Source organism: Hypanus sabinus, chromosome 9 (genome assembly GCF_030144855.1).
Source record: "Hypanus sabinus isolate sHypSab1 chromosome 9, sHypSab1.hap1, whole genome shotgun sequence".
NCBI classification, from domain to species: domain Eukaryota; kingdom Metazoa; phylum Chordata; class Chondrichthyes; order Myliobatiformes; family Dasyatidae; genus Hypanus; species Hypanus sabinus.
The window spans coordinates 84,775,174-84,795,596 of NC_082714.1; the positions used below are offsets into that span (position 1 = coordinate 84,775,174).

The 20,423-nt window shown below is 44.9% G+C and overlaps 1 protein-coding gene across 1 annotated transcript; it reads right to left on the reverse strand.

The window, feature by feature from the left end:
- Positions 1–3,224: 3,224 nt before the first annotated feature.
- Positions 3,225–19,305, reverse strand: mrpl9 (mitochondrial ribosomal protein L9). Its single transcript, XM_059980028.1, has 7 exons — positions 19,144–19,305; positions 17,795–17,954; positions 17,168–17,292; positions 16,941–16,994; positions 11,357–11,458; positions 4,270–4,353; positions 3,225–3,529 (listed from the first exon to the last, which is right to left on the reverse strand). Exons 1-7 carry the CDS (start codon positions 19,237–19,239, stop codon positions 3,377–3,379), a joined length of 774 nt encoding a protein of 257 aa, XP_059836011.1. The 5' UTR covers positions 19,240–19,305; the 3' UTR covers positions 3,225–3,376.
- Positions 19,306–20,423: the final 1,118 nt, after the last annotated feature.

A 20,423-nucleotide genomic window follows, 5' to 3' on the forward strand; every position in this document is an offset into this window, starting at 1 on the left:
TATGGGTAGAGCAATAGGATGGAGCAAGACCAAATACGTCTTTGGAACGTGGAAGGAAACCCATACTATCACAGGGTTAACAGAGACACTCCCTAAGGACAGCAGTGGAATTGAACCAGGGTCACTGGCGCTGTTACAGCTTTACTCTAACTGCTAAGCTGCTGCTGTAAGACGGGCGGTGAAGAGGGAGTGATCAACACGTACAAAAAAGCTGGATGAACTCAGCAGGTCGGGCAGCATCCGTTGAAATGAGCAGTCAACGTTTCAGGACTGAGTGAGGGGCAGGGGCCCCATAAAGAAGGTGGGGGAAGGGGAAGCAGGGAGGGGATAGACAGGAGAGGTGAAGGAGGAATGTAAGGGGAAAGCACTATGGGTAGTAGAAGAAGACAGAATCATGAGAGAGGTGATAGGCAGCTGGAGGAGGAGGCAGAGTGAAAGTGGGATGGAAGAGGGAGGGAATTACCATAAGTTGGAGAATTCGATGTTCATACCAAGGGGCTGGAGGCTATCCAGACGGTATATGAGGTGTTGCTCCTCCAGCCTGAGTTTGGCCTCATCATGGCAGTAGAGGAGGCCGTGTATGGACATATCCGAATGGAAATGTGAAGCAGAGTCGAAGTGGGTGGCAACCGGGAGATCCTGTCTGTGTCGATGAAGCGGTCCCCCAATCTTCATCGGGTCTCGCTGATGTAGAGGAGACCGCACCGGGAGCACCGAATGCAATAGATTACCCCAACAGACTCGCAAGTGAAGTGAAGAGGGAGTGATATGTTACGTAGAGCAGGGTTACCACACTGTGGGAGGGGCAGAGGAAGGAGCGCTGTGCTGTTTGAGTGATGCTGAGATGGGAGTACTGCTTTACAGGACGTGTGGCGGGCAGGCAATGGTGGCGAGTAGGGAGTGTCACTCCTTGAGAGAGGCAGGACTATGAAGTGTCACACAATGGAAGGATGGCAAGGAGCAGTGAAGAGCGAGTGTCATTCTGAGGAACAAGTTCTGTACTGTGGTGGGGGAGTAAACGCTGCACTGTGTGACGGGTGGTACCGAAGAACTCCATGATTCCTGGGGTACACACCGATGAGCTACTCCCGTTTCCGGGGAACACGAGTGATCCTGTCGCCATTTGCAGACAATATTTATCTCATGCCAAGTCCCACAGAATGAAGAAAGGTTCAGACCAAGTGCAAGGGGTTCAATGCTGCCCCATCCTCTGTTCAGAACCCGGGTGTAGGATGGGGATGGGTGCAGTGAGGTACCAGGATGGGACCCCTTCTCTAAGCTAGCAGTGAGGATCTGAGGAGTTTGACCCTGTTGGATTAGGATGTGCAATTGTTACTGTTCTTATATTTTTCATGTAGTTCCTATGCTTGTTATAAATTTTTTTATCACTTATAGATGTGTAAATGTTCAGTAATTTTTTAGTAATTGTGGATTAGATGATTCCCGAAGGGTGCTCTTGGGGCAGTTTGTCAGCCAGCAGGAATCGGAACTGCCCCAGAATTTTCATTGGTGGGCCTGTCCTTTGGAGCCCCTGGATGCTGAGAAGCTCAGCTCCTGTTATGCCAAGCACTTGGTGTTCACATGCTGCTATGTGCCCCTTCTGGAATCTCCAGTGACTAACCCAGATTCCAAGCTCCTACTTGATTAAATCCTGCCTGACCCTCCCCTGCCAACTCCTTGCATTCAAAGTTACATCCTCCATTTCAGGCCCCACCCCAATTCCCTCTGTAACCTCCTCCCTCGCTTCTGTTCTCCACCCCTCCCCTTTCCAGGCTTGTTGGGTCAGAAGAGCCTGTTACTGTGATGTATCTCTAACTAAACTAATTAAAACATTGGATTGGAGAGCATTTGTTCTAGGACAAGTAACTCCCCTGTTGATATCAGCTTGTAATAAGGAGAAATTTGTTCTGAACGTAAACCCCAGATTCCGTGTGAATTCTTTCAGTCTACACAGTATCAACCACTTTTAATCTGGATTTAGTCAACTGAATTTGATTCCAAAGATAAAGATTAGCTTTATGTCACATGACACACAGTGAAATGCATCATTTGCATCAAACCAAATCAGCAAGAATTATGTGGGCAGCCCATGAGTGTTACCACAATTCCAGCACAAACCTACGTGCCTGCAAATTACTAATCCTAACTTGTACATCTTTGGAATGTGGGAGGAGGCCTAAGTGGTCACAGGGAGAACGTACAAACTTCTAACAGGCAACAGGGAAAATTGAACCTGGATCTTAAAGTTGGCACTATAATAGCTTTATCTTAGCTGTTATGTTGCAGTACTGCCCCATGAGGGGATGCAAACTGCTGTCTTCAGTCAGTAGTCTGGACCACTGGACTATTAGTTGGGTATCTTACACTGGTGCTGGTTTGCCAAGTTACCTCAGGTGGGGAGGTGCTCAGCAAGGGAGTAGCTCCAGGAGAGGACAGAATTGAAATACCAGGGCCACATAAAAGAGGGGAAGTCTTTCACTGGCGCTTGTTAGCCCAGAAAGAGAGTGGATGTGGGGGCTGGGGGACGGTCTGCAGCAGTTCCCGAGCACATACAGAACTGGGGTAGCACGACAGCATAGTAGTTAGTGCAAGGCTTTACAGTGCCGGTAACACAAAGACGTACATGAATTGGTTAATGGGTGAAACAGACAGTGAAGATAGTTATAGTAGGAACCTTGATCAGCTTGGTAAATGGGCTGAAGAATGGCACGGTAGAGATTAACATAACACTATTACAGCGCCAGCAACCTGGGTTCAATTCCTACCGCTGTCTGTAGTTCAGCGGTTCACAGTTCTCTCCGCGACTGGCCTCCTCCCACATTCCAAAGGCGTCCAGGTTAGGGTTAGTCAGCTATGGGCAGGCTATATTGATGCCAGAAGCGTGATAACACTTGTGAGCTGCCCTGTGATACAAGTGATGTATTTATCTCTATGTTTTGATGTACATGTGATAAATATAAAGACAATTTGATCTCATCTTAACTCAGCAGGTAGAAGAGAGAACATCACTGCAGTCAGGTGCTGTCTGGGACTCTCTTTCAGAAGCATATGTACACACACACAAAGGGGAGCGATCCTCTCCCAGCTGGAGTCTTGTGGTCCCAGGTCAAGGTGGGTGTGACTTCTTTGCTTGTGTACCCACTACAGATCCTGAAGAGAGTTCCTTCGCTCCTTCACGTGGAATAGGCAACTGCTGCTCCCTGTGGAAACTAAATGGATGGCCATTCACGAGAAGAAATATTTATTATGTTTATGGCTCTGTGAGGATGCAGGACCCTCACTGATGTGTTACAGCTAACACCAAACTCCAGGCAAACTCCATTGAACACCTGAACACTTCAGAAAAGGGCCAGTGCCCCTGAGACCAAGGCCATGGTCAGCTCTCTTCTTCCTCCTCCTTGTCCCCCTCTGCTGATAATTCCTCTTTTCTCCGCTGCTGCCGACTCAGCCACTCCTTGTACCTCCTGGTCTTGGGAAGTTCGAAGTTCACCACTGACATGGGCAGGCGGACAGTGTCGATGCCGTTCACCTACAAGGCACAAGCATCGGATGTCAGATCGGAGTTTTGGACTCCACAGCATAGCAGCTCACTGCCCCTTGGGTGACACGCCATGTCAGACAATCCTTTGCCATCTCTGCTTGCCTGTGTTAAGTGGAACCTTAGCAACGTTCTTCAAAATGCAATCAACAAATTACCAATTTTTCAGACCACATTTTCTTCCCCTAGAAGATTCAGGGGAGATTTGATTGAGATATTATGAGGGGTATAGGCAGAGTAAATGCAAACAGGGTTTTTCCACGGAGGTCATGGGTTAAGAGTGAAAGATGAAAAGGGAACATGAGAGGAAAATTCTTTACTCAGAGGGTGGTGAGAGTGTGGAACGAGCTGCTAGTTCAAATGTGGATGCAATTTTGGTTTCAACATTTAAGAGAAGTTTGGATAAGTAATGGATCGGTTTGGAGGGCTATGGGACTGAGCAGCTTAAATGGTTTGGCATGTACTAGATGGGCTAAAGGGCCTGTTTCTGTGCTGTTATGAAAAATAATATTTTCTTTAACCCTCAAAATGAACTGAGTCCCAGTGAAGATGGGAACTTCACACTGTATCTAACCCATTCCTCGGGAGTGTCACTCTCTGACCCCAGGTTTGTGTGGACAGAGTTGGTTTCAGACCTTGTTGACACAAGGATGGGATCCCCTGCTGTAGGTGAAGGCACTGCAGACCAGGGCAGCGGAGACTATGTCAGCTTGCAAACTCAGGTCACTCACCGTCACCTCACACCAGTGCTCGCCCCACTGGGTGATGGGCTCATCAGGAATCCTCAGCGCCTCCGGCGGAACAAACAAGTTCAGCTGAGGAAGGAACACAAGTTCAGTGAAACAAAAGAGACTGGAGACTGCAGCTCCTTTTCTCTGCCTCCACAGACACTGTCTGACCCACTGAGCTCCCAGTTTAGTCAACCCCCTGGCGTCAGTCTGCTCTCCCTGGTCATCATCCAGCAAGTCACCACCAGGATCATGGCCCAGGATGCGTCACTGTGTCCTCTGTGCATAGCAAGCTCAAAAGCATGGTGCAGAACCGATCAGCCCTTTCAACCCTGTCCCCATCCACCTTCTCTTTGCAAGGCGAGGAATAAGTCGCAAGGGCACTAAGTATGCAGAGGATTCAGAAAGTACCGGTCAAACAGGGGCACAGGTTCAATGCCCTCCACCTTCCCATAACACACCACCAATATCTGAGTCCTCCCCAATCCCATAGATGCTCTGATTACAGATGATCACTAAACCTCTAACAATGGGAATCACTCCAAGCCCCCACCCCATGCACCCTTTGACACTGGACAATCTCTGCCCCCACCCATAGACACTGTGACAACAGGTGATCAATTCCCCCACCCACAGACCCTCTGATGACAATCACTACCCACCCCCCCGATACCTTCTGACGATGTCCGATTACTTGCACAACCCCATGGACTCTCTTACAATGGACAATCACTTCTCCCTCCCACAATATGGCCAAAATGAATGAGCTGTCCACTGGGAGGTGAGCGATGGGTGTGGTGGGAGTTATACTCATCATTCATCCGGCACAAACACTGGTCTTTGGTGGTAGGGCTAACTGCAGCTGAATGAATAAGAAATAAGAAACAGCAGGAGCCGGCCGTTCAGCCCCTCCTGCTTCATCATTCAAAAAGATCATGATTGATCTCACCAAGAATTCAACTTCACCTTCCTGCCTTTTCCCATTGCTCTCAGAGCTCCTAATATGCAAAATTCAATGAGGTAGCCTCTACTGGTTCTCTGGGAAGAGAATTCCAGATGACCTAGTTTCTGTGGACACCAGGATTGAACTCTAAACTCCAAAGTCCTTAGCTATAATCAGGTCGCACTAACCGCCAAGTTACCATGGAGCCCATACCTTAGTCTCCGTCCTAAATCTATTCCCCCGAAAATTGAGACTATGTCATCTGGTTATGCCCATCTGTAAAAAAATTCCTGTCTCTATCTTATTTTATCGGACGATACTGTAGCGTAGTGGTTAGCACAATGCTTCATAGTACAGTTGCCTGTATGTTCTTCCTGTGACCACATGGTTTCCTATGGGTGCTCCGGTTTCCTTCCACAGTACAAAGACGTGGGTTTGATAGGTTAACAGGTCATTGTAAATTGTGCAGAGATTAGGCTAGGGTTAAATCAGGGGATTACTGGAGGACCAGAAGGGCCTGTTCCCTTGTTGATTGATTGATTAATCTACAGCACAGAATTGGCCCTCCTGTCTCTACAAGCAGCGACCAGCAGCCCCCAATAACTCCGATTAACCCAAACCTACCTAACCCATTTATATCTCTCCCCATCCTTTACACAATTTGCTCTTCCACTTTATTTATTGTTATCAGCCAACTTGGGGGCATGCTACACCTGGTCCCGTTCCAAATCGTTCATGTATATCATGAACAGTTGTGGGCTCACCACTGGCCCTGTGACACACTGCTCACCACTGACTGCCAACCATAGAAACATCCATTTATCCCAAAGTAGCACATAGAAAGTGCAGGAGTTCCTCCAGCTCTGGATTTCCAACATCTGTATAATCTCTTATATTTATAATTTAAAGCCAACTTTCTGCCTTCTATTGGTTAACCAATCCTCTATCCATGATAATACATTAACCCAACTCTATGTATCCTCATCTTATGAATTTTATGCAGTACCTTATTGAACGACTTCTGGAAATCCAAGTTTACAACATCCACCTGTTCCACTGTATCCAGTATGCTCATTATATTCTCAAAGAACTCCAGTAAGTGACTTTCCCTTCCAGAGTCCATGCTACGTATGCCTGAACCACTTCTAGTCAATTTCTTCCCTAATGATTGCTCCAAGCAATTTCCCAACTACAGACCTGTCTTTGGCCTAAGTCCTTTTTAAACTTTGGAATCGTATCCGTTGTCTTTCAATTCACTGGGATCTGCTTATAGTCCAGAGAATACTATGTAAATTATCACAAATGCCTCAACTATAACATAGAACATATAGAACACAGAAATTTACAGCACATTGCAGGCCCACCACAATGTTGTGCCGACCATATAACCCATTCTAGAGACTGCCTAGAATTACCCTACCACATAGCCCTCTATTTTTCTAAGCTCCATGTACCTCTCCAAGAGCCAAGCCCCATTGTATCCTCTTCCACCACTGCCACCAGCAATGCACTGCACACACCCACCATTCTCCATGTAAAAAACTTACCCCTGACATCCCCTCAGAACCTATTTCCAAGCACCTTAAAACTATGCCCTTGCACGTGAGCCATTTCAGCCCTGGGAAAAAGCCTCTGGCTATCCACACAATCAATGCCTCTCATCATCTTATACACCTCTATCAGGTCATCTCTCGTCCTCCATCTTTCCAACAAGAGAGGGCTGAGCTCACTCAATCTATTCTCATAAGGTACGCTCTCCCATCCATTCAACACCCTTCTAAATCTCCTCTGCACTCTCTCTATAGTATTCACATCCTTCCTGTAGTGAAGTGACCAGAACTGAGCACAGTACTTCAAGTGGGGTCTGACCAAGGTCTTGTATAGTTGAACTCAATCCCACAGTTGATGAATGCCAACGAACCATATGCTTTCTTAACAACACTGTCAACCTGCGCTGCAGCTTTCAGTGTCCTATCGACACAGACCCCAAGATGTCTCAGATCCTCCACACTGCCAAGTACTACCATTAGTATTACATTCTGTCTTCAAGTTTTACCTATCAAAATAGGGGAGATTTTGAACAATTTCTTTTCTTCGGTATTCACTAAGGAGAAGGATATTGAATTGTGTAAGGTAAGGGAAACAAGTAGGAAAGTTATGGAAACTATGACGATTAAAGAGGAGGATGTACTGGCACTTTTAAGGAATATAAAAGTGGATAAATCTCCGGGTCCTGACAAGATACTCCCTAGGACCTTGAGGGAGGTTAGTGTAGAAATAGCAGGGGCTCTGACAGAAATATTTTAAATGTCATTAGAAATGGTTTTGGTGCTGGAAGATTGGCATATTGCTCATGTGATTGCATTGTTTAAAAAGGGTTCTAAGAGTAAACCTAGCAATTATCGGCCTTTAAGTTTGACATCAGTGGTGGGTAAATTAATGGAAAGTATTCTTAGAGATGGTATATATAATTATCTGGATAGACAGGGTCTGATCAGGAACAGTCAACATAGATTTGTGCGTGGAAGGTCATGTTTGACAATTCTTATTGAATTTTTTGAAGAGGTTACGAGGAAAGTTGACAAGGGTAAAGCAGTGGATGTTGCCTATATGGACTTCAGTAAGGCCTTTGACAAGGTTCAGTCGTTAGGTATTAATATTGAGGTAGTAAAATGGATTGAACAGTGGCTGGATGGGAGATGCCAGAGAGTAGTGGTGGATAACTGTTTGTCAGGTTGGAGGCCAGTGACTAGTGGTGTGCCTCAGGGATCTGTACTGGGTCCAATGTCATATACATTAATGATCTGGATGATGGGATGATAAATTGGATTGGTAAGTATGCAGATGATACTAAGGTAAGTGGCGTTGTGGATAATGAAGTAGGTTTTCAAAGTTTGCAGAGAGATTTAGGCCAGTTGGAAGAATAGGATGAACGATAGCAGATGGAGTTTAATGCTGAGAAGTGTGAGGTGCTACAATTTCGTAGGAATAATCCAAATAGGACATACATGGTAAATGGTAGGGCATTGAAGAATGCAGTAGAACAGAGTGATCTAGGAATAATGGTGCATAGTTCCCTGACGGTGGAATCTCATGTGGATAGGGTGGTGAAGAAAGCTTTTGGTCTGTTGGCCTTTATAAATCAGAGCATTGAGTATAAGAGTTGGGATGTAATGTTAAAATTGTACAAGGCATTGGTAAGACCGAATTTGGAGTATTATGTACAGTTCTGGTCACCGAATTATAGGAAAGATGTCAACAAAATAGAGAGTACAGAAAAGATTTACTAGAATGTTACCTGGGTTTCAGCACCTAAGTTACAGGGAAAGATTGAACAAGTTAGGTCTTTAGTCTTTGGAGCGGAGAAGGTTGAGGGGTTACTTGATAGAGGTATTTAAAATTATGAGGGGGATAGATAGAGTTGACGTGGATAGGCTTTTTCCATTGAGAGTAGGGGAAATTCAATCAAGGGGACATGAGTTGAGAGTTAAGGGGCAAAAGTTTAGGGGTAACACAAGGGGGAATTTCTTTAATCAGAGACTGGTAACTGTGTGGAACGAGCTTCCAGTAGAAGTGGCAGAAGCAGGTTTGGTATTGTCATTTGAAGTAAAATTGGATAGGTATATGGACAGGAAAGGAATGGAGGGTTATAGGCTGAGTGCGGGTCAGTGGGACTAGGTGAGAGTAAGCGTTCGGCACGGACTAGAAGGGCCGAAATGGCCTGTTTCCATGCTGTAATTGTTATATGGTTATAAAGTGAATCACTTCACACTTATCTAGGTTGAACTCCATCTGCCACTTCTCAGCCCAGTTCTGCATCCTATTGATGTCCCGCTGTAACCTCTGACAGCCGTCCACACTATCCACAACACCCTCAACCTTTGTGTCATCAGCAAATTTACTAACCCACCCTTCGACATCTTCATCCAGGTCATTTATAAAAATCACAAAGAGGAGGGGTACCAGAACAGATCCCTGTAGAACACCACTGGTCACCGATCACTATGCAGAATATGAAACATCTACAACGATCCTCTGCCTTCTGCGGGCAAGCCAATTCTGGATCCATAAAGCAAGGTCTCCTCAGTTTCCACACCTCCTTGCTTTCTGAAGGATAATTGCATGAGGAACTTTATTAAGTGCCTTACTGAAATCCATATACACTACATACACTGCTCTACCTTCATCAATATGTTTTGTTATTTCCTCAAAGAATTCAATCAGGCTCATAAGGCATGACCTGCCCTTGACAAAGCCATGCTGACTATCCCTAATAAGATCATGTCTCTCTGAATGCTCATAAATCCTGCCTTTCAGGATCTTCTCAAACAACTTGTCCATCACTGAAGTCAGACTCACTGGTCTATATGACACTCCCTTTCTTGAATAAGGGAACAACATTTGCAACCCTTCAATCCTCCGGTACTTCTTCTGTCCCTATTGATGATGCAAAGATCATTTCAAGAGGCTCAGCAATCTCCTCCCTTGCTTCTCAAGGTAGCCTTGGGTATATCTCACCTGGTCCCGGTGATTTATCTAACTTAGTACTTTTCAAAAGCTCCAGCACATCCTCTTTCTTAATATCTATATGCTTAAGCATTTCAGACCGCCGTAAGTCATCCTCAGAATTGCTAAGGTCTTTTTTCCTGGTAAATACTGAAGCAAAGTATTCATTAAGTACTGTACTTCGGTTACCTCCTCTGACTCCATGCACACGTTTCCACTATCACACCTGATTGGTCCTATTCTCACACTGCTCATCCTCCTGCTCTTCACATACTTGTAGAATGCCTTGCAGTTTTCCTTAATCCTGCTCACCAAGGGTTTCTCATGGCCCCTTCTGGCTCTAATTCCATTCTTAAGCTCCTTCCTAGCAACCTTGTAATTTTCTAGAGGTCTAACAGTATTTAGTTTCTTGAATCTTTCGTAAGCCTGTCTTTTCTTCTTAACAAGATTTTCTACATCCTCTGTACACCAGTTTTTTAACCCTACCATCCTTTCTGTGCCTCAATAGAACATACCTATGCAAACCTCCATGCAAATGTTCCCTGAACGTTTGCCGCATTTCTGCCTTATGTTTACCTGAGAACGTCTGCTCCCGTTCCTGCTTAATAGCATCGTATTTTGATGAATATTTATTCTCGTGAGATATTATAAACAGCCCCCTTTTTTTCTCTTTTTTTGCTTCTTTTTTCTTCTTTATTAGTTATTATTTATTAGATTAGTAGATTAGCTAATTTTGCATTATTTTTTTTTCTTTTTTCTGTTTTTTTATATATCATATATTATGAAATATTTAGACTACCATGTTCATACATATACTGTATGGTTTATGTCTTGGTAAACTCATTTATATTGTAACTATTGTTTATGTTTTGTTTTTCATCTGTAATGGAATTTGTATGTTTGTAATTTCTTTATTAATATATCATTTGTATTCTATCCATATTACTAATAATAATAAAAAGATTTAGAAAGAAAGCATCGTATTTGCCTCTACCCCAATTAAATGTTTTCCCAAATTTTCTGCTCCTATCCCTCTTCAGCACTATGGTAAAGGAGATAGAGTTGTGGTCACTACCCACTGAGAGATCTGACGCCTGACCAGGTTCATTTCCCAACAGATCATCAAGTACAGCCTCTCCGCTACTTATCTACATATCGCATCAGGGAACCTTCCTGAACACACCTAACAAACTCCACCTCGTCTAAACCCCTTGTGCTAAGGAAAAGCCAGTGAATATTAGGAAATCTCCCATCACAACAACCTTAAACTTCTGCCATTTCTTTTAGCATCCTACCAAAAGCAGGGGTCTTGTCACTTTTAGGCCCACTAATCTCTTTATCACTACCCTCTTTAGTGATGGCGATTATGTTGATGTCCTTGCCTCCCATTGGATCCATAACATCTCCGTTTGGCACATTAAATATGTCCGCCACCGTGAAGACTGGCACAAAACAATCGTTCAAAATCTTGGCCTTTTCCACTTCAAGTAAAAACTTTTAGTATCTAGAACTAGGGATGTGCAGTCTGGAAACCGCAGATCTGACCCGGATAGGGGATGTGGGATCCGATCAGCTGAGGGATGTGGAATGAGGGAGGGGAGGGCACCAGAACCCCAGCAGTTCCCGCACAGAGCTGCTCACCTCCTTGAGGAAGTGGCGGCAGACAATCTCCTTGTTCAGCTCCCACTTCACGTTGTTCTTCATCCTCACTGTCAGCCGAGAATTCCTCAAGAACTCCAGGGTCTGGGGGAGAGAGGACCAGGAGGTCAGCACAGTGTGGTAGGGAGAATGCAAGTTCCATTCAGCCCATCAAGTTCGTGCCAGCATTTGGCAGAGCTAACCTTCCCATCCCTCACATGTCGGCCACGCAAATCACTCTCTCCCCCTCACTTAGATAGTGCCACTGCCTCACAGACAGGGAGGGATGTAGGGCTTGGAGGGGGTTACAGAGACGGGGAGGGGTGTAGAGGCCGGAAGGGATTACAGAGACAAGCAAGGGTGTGGGGGTTGAAAGTGGTTAGAGCAGGGTTTCTTGAGAGGTTGCTAGGGGTTCCATGAGATTGTGAACTTCATGCAACGCATGATACTGGTGCTCTCAGTGGTGGGCAGTGACACAGCAGCCCCATTAGCAATCTCAGCCCAGTATGGCAGTGCGCAGTAGGACCGTGTTTATTTGCTTGTGTCCATTCTCAGTTTCTGATGCGAGTTAGGGGAGGCCATTGATAATTGGTGAGCACTATATTGCATGCAGGGGAGGAAAGTAGGCTGTTGAGCAGCATGAAGTGAGTTTTCCTTTTCCAATACAGAGTACAGGAAGAAAAAATATATATCAATACATTATACTACATCGCATATAAAGACCCCTTACCCTATATTTATACAGGTTAATTAATTTGTAGCATTGAAATATAGTAATTTTATTATATTAAAAAAATCTAACCCACTACCAACACCAAAGTTGATTAGTAAAGTAAAAAAGGAAAAAAATTATTAATCATCATCTGTGCTTTAACAGCAAATCACAAGTTTTGAAAATAATTCAGAAAAGGTCCCCACAACGTTTGAAAGTCTTGACTAGATTCAGAGATTGAACATTGAATCTTCTCTAAATTTAAACATGACATCACATCACGTAACCATTGGGCATGAGTAGGAGGGGCCGCATCTTTCCATTTAAGCAAGAGCATCCTTCTGGCCATAAGAGACACAAAAGCCAAAATGTGCAAATCAGATGGCTCCAAAATAATATCCTCTCCTCCAACAAGACCAAATAAAGCGGTCAAAGGATTAGGTTTAAAGATTACTTTGAAAAGTATCGAGAAAGTTTGAAATACTTCTTTCCAGTATTTTCCAAGACTCGGACATGTCCAAAACATATGAATGAGTGAAGCTTCTCCATTATTACATTTATCACAATATGGAAATATATCTAAATAAAAACGAGACCACTTATCCTTGGTCATATAGGCCCCATAAACCACTTTAAATTGTAGAAGAGAGTGGCAGGCAACGATGAAGTGTTAACCAATTAAAAAATTTGATTCCAGGTTTCCTCAAAGATTGAAGTCTGTAAATCTTGTTCCCAAAGATTTTTAATTTTATCTAAAGGAACACTTCTCATTCCCAGCTGCATATTATAAATATTAGATATAAATCCATTATAAAAAGATTCCAAATTAAAAATTAGATGAAGTAGATTCTTATCAGGACTTTTAGGAAATGTACTTATTTGAGACCATAAAAAATCTCTTATTTGTAGGTATCGAAAAAAAATGAGTTTTGGGTAAACTATATTTAGTTGACAGTTGTTCAAACGAAAAGAGACTTCCCTCTACAAACAAGTCCTGAAAGCATTTAATACTTAATCTGTCCCATTCTTTAAAAGCCACATCAATCATAGAGGGTTTAAAAAAATAATTAGAGAAAATGGGACTCGAAAGTGAAAATCTCAATAAGCCAAAGTATTTTCGGAATTGTATCCAAATTATCATAGTGTGTTTAACTACCAGATTATCAGTTAACTTAACTCAGAGACAAAGGAAGTGAGGATCCAAGAAGAGAAATAATAGAAAATAACAGTTAGCTTCTAAAAAAAAAACAGAATGTAAAATGTCTTATATTAACTGCCCAATAATAAAATCTAAAGTTTGGTAAGGCTAATCCTCCATTCTTTTTATCTTTCTGAAGATGAATTTTATTTCATCTAGAACGCTTATTCTTCCCTATATAAGAAGATATAATACAGTCAAGAGAATCAAATAAAGATTTAGGAATAAAAACCGGCAATGCCTGAAAAAGATATATAAATTTAGGTAATATATTAATTTTGATAGAGTTAATTTGACCAATCAACTATAACGAAAGAGGCGACCAACTTAATAGTATCCTTTTTACATGATTCAATAGGGTAAGAAAATTTTCTTTAAATAGACGATTATAGTTTTCAGTGATTGTTACACCTAACTAGGTAAATTGGCTTCTTACTATTTTAAAAGGAAGGTTAGATTTGTTGGTATGAAATTGTTCAAAGGGAAAAGTTCACTTTTATGTAGGTTTAACTTATAACCTGAGAACTGGCTAAAACAGGAGAGTAAAGAAAGCACATGAGGTAATAAAGTCCGAACATTAGAAATAAATAGCAGCAGATCATCAGCATACAGTGAGACTTCATGAATAGTATCTCTCCTTAAAATACCAGTGATATCATTAAATTCTCGAAAGGCAATGGCTAAGGATTCTAAGACCAGATCAAAAAGCAAAGGGCTCAACGGACAGCCACATTGAAGCTTAAATGGTTTGGAATTATGAGAATTAGTGATAACCCTAGTGAAAGGAGTTAAATAAAGTAATTTAATCCATTGATGCGGGTCCAAAATTGAATTTTTCTGAAGTTTTAAATAAATAATTCAACTGTCATCCATTCTCTCGTCCAGTAAAGAAATAACATCTTTATGTTCCTTTATCTTCTTATCATGTTCAGTTAGAATTGCTTGAATATCTTGTAGTTTCGTACCTACTTGTTTAACTTCTGCGCTGTTTTCTTTTCGGAACTGTTGAAGCTCCTCAGTAAGCTTTGGAATTGAGCCCGTAATAGCTTCCAAAGCTGTGCTGGTAGTCACAGTAATATAATAACCCTTCTAACAGTAGTATTTCAAAAGGTTGGAGAGAAAAGTAAGTAAATTAGGAGCACCAGCAGAGATCAGTTACTCCATCAGCAGCCAGCAGGCAAAGTGCGTTTTCCCAGCATTGACCGGACTCAACCGAACTTGGGCTGTGATGTCAGCCTCTCATTCCCCAATTACCTCCCCCAACTTCCCCCTACCTGCCGCCCACTGACTTACGTGAGCGAACAAATTCCACTGCTGGAATAGAAAATTGGAGCGAACTTTTCATTCTAAAGATGGACCAGTGTGGTGATTTTTGAAGAGGAGGTGTGAGATGGACAAGGAGGATTCGAGAGGCCTACAGACAATTCTGATAAGCTTAATGAATTACAATCTTCTGAGTCATTTCACTGAACTAGTGCAATAATGAACATAAAAAGCATCTGTCTTTACAATAATCACTGGGTTTTACATGGACTGGTGATCCAAGTTGTCTATTCCATTGAGCCTAGTCTGTGGCAAATGACTTGCAAATGTAACAATGGCTCCAGCAAAATTGAAAAGAGACTTGACTACAAATCACAACCACATGACACGTAAAAGTGCTGATTATTTTAAACCACTATTGGAATCTCAAAACAAACAGATTTTGAAAAATAAAGTCAGTCAGTAAAAAAAAAAATTCAGGAAGCAAGTTATTTAGTAGCTATAAAACTGTGTAAGAACCTGGACAAAGAGCAGACCAATCTCCTGCTACAGATAGAAATCCGGCGGCTCAGCAGAGGAAGAGTCCTCAATAGGGTGTCTGAGCTGAAAGGTGAATTGCAGGAGCACCTTCAAGAAAATAGGAGGCAATATTTTGGTGAGAGCTTTGAAGATGAAGAATGGCTACAGAAACTAGCCAACTTAACAGACATTTTTCATCATCTGAAACAATTGGAGCAGTCTCTGCAAGGCCCTGGAGAAGATATTTTTACTTCAAGAGACAAGATTCTTGGATTTAAAAGGAAACTGAATCTTTGGAAAAAAAAATCATGCTGTAAAAGGAAATCTTGAAATATTTTCTCTGCAGCTTGGGCTTGAGAGTGAGGAAGGATATCAGAAAGTCTCGCATCTTACTGAAAACCACATGGAAGAACCGCAGAACAAAATGTTTTTGTCCCTTTCAACACTAGTCTATGACTGACTGGGTAAGGGTACCTTTCTCTGAATCTTCTGCTCAGCCTGAGAACTTGACTTTGGGAGAAGAGGAAGAACTTTGTGAGCTGTCCTCTGATCATGCACTCAAGATCAGATTTACTAACCTGCCCCTGGACAAGTTCTAGATTTCTGTGAAAGAATAACCACCTGCCATTCATAAGAAAACAATGAACATTTTGCTACAGTTTTCGACTTCTTGCATGTGTGAGAAAGTTTTTTCTTGTTTATCAAGCATCTAGAGCAAGGATAGAAATAGTCTCATTTCAGTTGAAGGTGAAATTCGTGTGTGATTACCTCAAGTTCTAGTTCAAGAAAACAACCTCTCCCTCAATATCGCAAAATCAAAGGAGCTGGTTGTGGACTACAGGATGAATGGAGACAGGGTAACCTTATTGACATCAATGGATCTGGGGGTGAGAAGGTGAACAGGTACACCCTCATATACATCACCGAGGATCTCATGCGCGCTGTACATACCAGCTCTGTGGTGAGAAAGGTAAAACAGTGTCTCTTTTGCCTCTGACAGTTTAAAAAGTTTGGTATGGGCCTCCAAATCCTAAGTACTTTCTACAGGGGCACATTTGAGAGCATCCTGACTGGCTACATCACTACCTGGTACGGGAACAGTACCTCCCTCAATCGCAGGACTCTGCAGAGAGTGGTGCAGACAACCCAGCGAATCTGTAGATGTGAACTTCCCATGATTCAGGACATTTACAAAGACAGGTGTGAAAAAAGGGCCACCCCAACCACAAACTGCTCCAGCTGCTACCATCTGGGAAGTGGTACTGCAGCATAAAAGCCAGGACCAACAGGCTCCAAAACAGCTTCTTCCACCAGGCCATCAGACTGATTAATTCATGCTGACACAACTGTATTTCTATGTTATACAACAGTTTTGTCCTGTTGTACATAATATTTATTATAAATTACTATAAATTGCACATTCAGACGGAGATGTAAAGATTTTTATTCCTCACGCATATGAAGATTGTAAGTAACAAAGTCAATTCAATTCAGAATTTCGGATTTTATTATGTTTGCCTTATGAGTTTTAAAGATTTATGAAAGGGAAAGAAAGATTAATTTCAAGAAAGGTAAGTTAAGCTTAACTGTGTTTTATTTTTCAAGAAAGGTTGGTTAAAAATTCCTTCTCTACTCAAAAGAGCATTGACAATTATTTTTGAATTATTCTGTCTACAACTTACTGATCACACTACGTATTGTGAGCTCTAGATATAATAATTTTTATGCAGGGGTTCCCTGAGACTTGAAAATTATGTCGAGGGCTCCTCCAGGGTGAAAAGTTTGAGACAGGCAGCGGTGTAGGGGCTGAACGAGATTATGGAGACAGGGCAGGGTACAGGGGTGGTGAGAGGGTTACAGAGAGAGGTAGGGGTCTACAGTCACACATCACTCACCCTCTCTCCACTCTGTGTCTGCCTCCTCTCCTCTGGCTTCCCCTCTTGAAGCACCTGTCACATCACAAGAGACGTTAAATGCCATCAGGTTAGTCAGTTACAGTAAATTTTTTAAAACTGCAGGTTCTGGAACCCTAAAATAAATACTTCCTCTTTGTACCCCCACTCCCACCGACAACTCAGCCCTTGCCAGTTAGTGATATAAAAAACACGAGGATAGCACCCACCTTACGTTCCTGCTCAAAGGCAGCCCGGTTCTCTGGAGAGGGGTAGACAGCGAGGCCTTGGGGTAGCAGTCGGTTCCGACCAATCGACTTCTTCACCCAGACTGTGTCTCCTCGATCTCCCAACTCTGTGGGAGGGGAGGGAGGAGGTAGTGAGTGAGGGACCGGCGGGTGGAAAGGGAGGGAGGAGGTAGTGAGTGAGGGACGGCAGGGGGAAGGAAGGGAATGGGAAGACTGAAGCCGGCAGGGGGAGGGTGGGATTGGTGAGGGAGGAGCTGGCAGGGGGAGGGAGTGAGTGAGGGAGAACAGAACCATGCACTGTCTGGAAGTCAAAACCCAATGGGCGAAGCCTGGAAACATGGAGGCTGGAGACTGGAATTGGAGGACTGTCTGTGTGAGGGAGGAAAGGGGCTTGTTTTGCTGTTGTCGATTTTGTTGCTTACTGTGTTCTGCCGAGCACCATGGGCATGTTAAGTTGGTGCCAGATTGTGTGGCGAATCGTGTGGGCTGCACCCCCAGAGCACTCCTAGATTTTGTTGGTTGCTAACGCAAGCGATGCATTTTACAGTTTCAATGTACACGTGATAAATAAATCTAAATTTGAATCTGAAGCTGGTGATATTTACATACTGGGTACAGCTTGCGTCAATAACAGTTCCAGCTTGTCCTGGGGCTTGTGTTTCGTGTCCTCCACCAGGCGGTACAGTCGGTGTCTCCTAGGGTGGAGCCTGGCTGGCTTGCCTTCCTTGGAGAGGGGAACCTGCCACAAACGTTCGACGATCACCGTGCCCTGTGGGAACAAAGGGCCTCATCAGCCTCAGACACAGGAGGTACACACAAAAGGCAGGATGATCACGGCAGGTCAGGCAGCATCCGTGGAGGGGAACAGTCACACTTTGGTCTGAGACCCTTTATCAGGACTGGAAAGGAAGGGGGAAGAAGCCCAAATTGTGTTTGTGATTTGCTGTTCCTCTTTGAGGGATGCCGACCCTGAAATTGTTTAAAACTTCTCTCCGATGGGAGTTCAGTCGGACCTTCACTCACTGCTCCCCCTCTGTGATCTCCGTTGTTCTCCAACTCATCGACCTAGTTACTTTGGCTTCTACCTCATTCCTTTCCAGTCCTGTGGTAGGACCTTGGCCCAAAATGTCGACTGTTTGTTCCCTTCCATAGATGTTGCTCGATATGCTGAGTTCCGCCAGCATTTTGTGTGTGTGAGCCTTTTCACTCTGCCCTGGGGCCTCCAGTGACCACGGGGGAACATCAGCAGAACTTCCCAAGGTGCACAGAAACCAGGGTCAAGCATTTCGATTCATGTCTCCTTCCCACATGGCAGAATATCGATTTGCCCAGAGTCCATGCTGACCCACAGAGCCCTATGACCAGTTCCCCTCCACGTTACCATCAATTCCACTCCAATCCTACCCACCCTCCCCATTCTTTTACCCTCACTCTTCTCCACCTTTCCTTCTCCCTTCTCTCCTCCTCCTCCCTCCCCTCCACCCCTCACCCTCCTCCCTTCACCCATCCACTCCCTCCCCTCCACCCTCCACCCATCCACTCCCTCCCCTATACCCCTCATCACCCTTCACCCATCCACTCCCTCCCCTCCACCCTCCTCCCTTCACCCATCCACTCCCTCCCCTCCACCCCTCACCTCACCCATCCACTCCCTCCCCTATACCCCTCACCCTCCTCCCTTCACCCATCCACTCCCTCCCCTCCACCCCTCACCTCACCCATCCACTCCCTCCCCTATACCCCTCACCCTCCTCCCTTCACCCATCCACTCCCTCCCCTCCACCCCTCACCTCACCCATCACCCCTCCCCTCATCTTACCCATCCCTCCCTTCCCCTCTCCATACACCCCCCCTCTCCACCCTCACCGCTTCACCCTACCCCCTCACCTCAAACTTCTACCCCACCTCCCACTCTGCAGACACCCCCTTCTCCTCCTCCGTCTTCCACTTCCCCTCACCCTGACGGCGCTGACCGCTACCCCACGGACTGCAGATTCCCCGGGGCCGCCGCCACCTCCGGCCCGTAGCAGACACCGGAAGCCCTGCCACCACATTCCGTGCGCTGGGCGGCGGACACACTGTCACCACTGGGGACTAGGCCGCGTTACCCGGGCAACGGTCCGAGGACCCATTCGGGGACGTGTAGGTGGCCGCTGCCGTGCCTGATGTCAACGGGGTGGGGGGGGGTTTCCCGGTGCCTTTGCGCTTTGTCAGAAATTAACACTCCTGAGCTGCGGCAACAACGGGAACTTTCTCCAACCACCCACCTATTCGCCGTACCTCACTCCACCGACCCTCGTAACCACCCACCTACTCACTGTACCCACCCTGTGCTCCTTCGCCATTCCTACCCCTCTGACAGCCCACCAACTCCATACCTCAACCCTCCGGCCCCTCGTCTCCGCACTATAGGCTCCCTCCCACTTCTCACCTCCCTTTCTTCGTTACCCCTGAGGTCCCCTTCCTCCCTCCCTACCCCATTCTCCATCCTTCCTCCCTCTCTCCGTTACCCCTCCTCTCTATCAGCGCTCCCTCATTCCCTTTGGGTGTCCCAAACAATCACTTCCATCTCCCCCCATCCAACCAAACCCTGCATCTACACCCCTCCCATCCCTACCTCCCTCCGCAACCCCTTCCCCTGCGCCCTCTCTGCCCTCCCTAACTCCATCACCTCCAGGGCCCCTTCTTCCCTCTCTTTGTCTCCTCCCTCCCTCACTTCACCTTCCCCCCCATCACCCTCTCTCTGGGAATTTGCAACCATCAGCAGATTTCTTATTAATAACTGTTACTGTATCCAAGGGACTGGGTCTAGCTTTAACAGAACCCTGTTCACTGGTGCAATGTCCAGTCGCTCTGTCCTTGGTGTTCACTTTAGAGCCCAGTGACTGGGAATTTCTGCCTCCTCTCCCACAACCTCACAATGTTCCTGCTCCCAGGCTTCTGTGCACGTCCTGGGGCGTGTGTCAAGGGAAGGCTGTGAGACCTGCCACCACAAAGGTCTCGTCACTAGAACAGCAAGCTGATTACTGGCAGAGATAGATTGGTTCTTGATTAGCCAGGGCATCAAAGGGCCTGGGGTGAAGACAGGGGAGTGGGGATGACTGGAAGAATTGGATCAGCCCATGATTGAATGGTGGAGAAGTCTCGATGGACCAAATGGTCTACTTCTGCTCCTATATCTAATGGTCTTATGGACCTAGCCTCAACAGCCACCTGTGGCAACAAATTCCACGCTGTT

Coding starts and splice junctions, on each gene's coding strand:
- mrpl9 (XM_059980028.1), bottom strand. CDS start 19,239: ATGTGGTGGCAGGGCTTCCGGTGTCTGCTACGGGCCGGAGGTGGCGGC. Junction 17,293..17,794: donor ATTGACGCAAGCTGTACCCA/GTATGTAAATAT, acceptor CCCCTCCCACAG/AGTTGGGAGATCGAGGAGAC. Junction 4,354..11,356: donor GCCGCCACTTCCTCAAGGAG/GTGAGCAGCTCT, acceptor TTCCTTCCTCAG/CTGAACTTGTTTGTTCCGCC.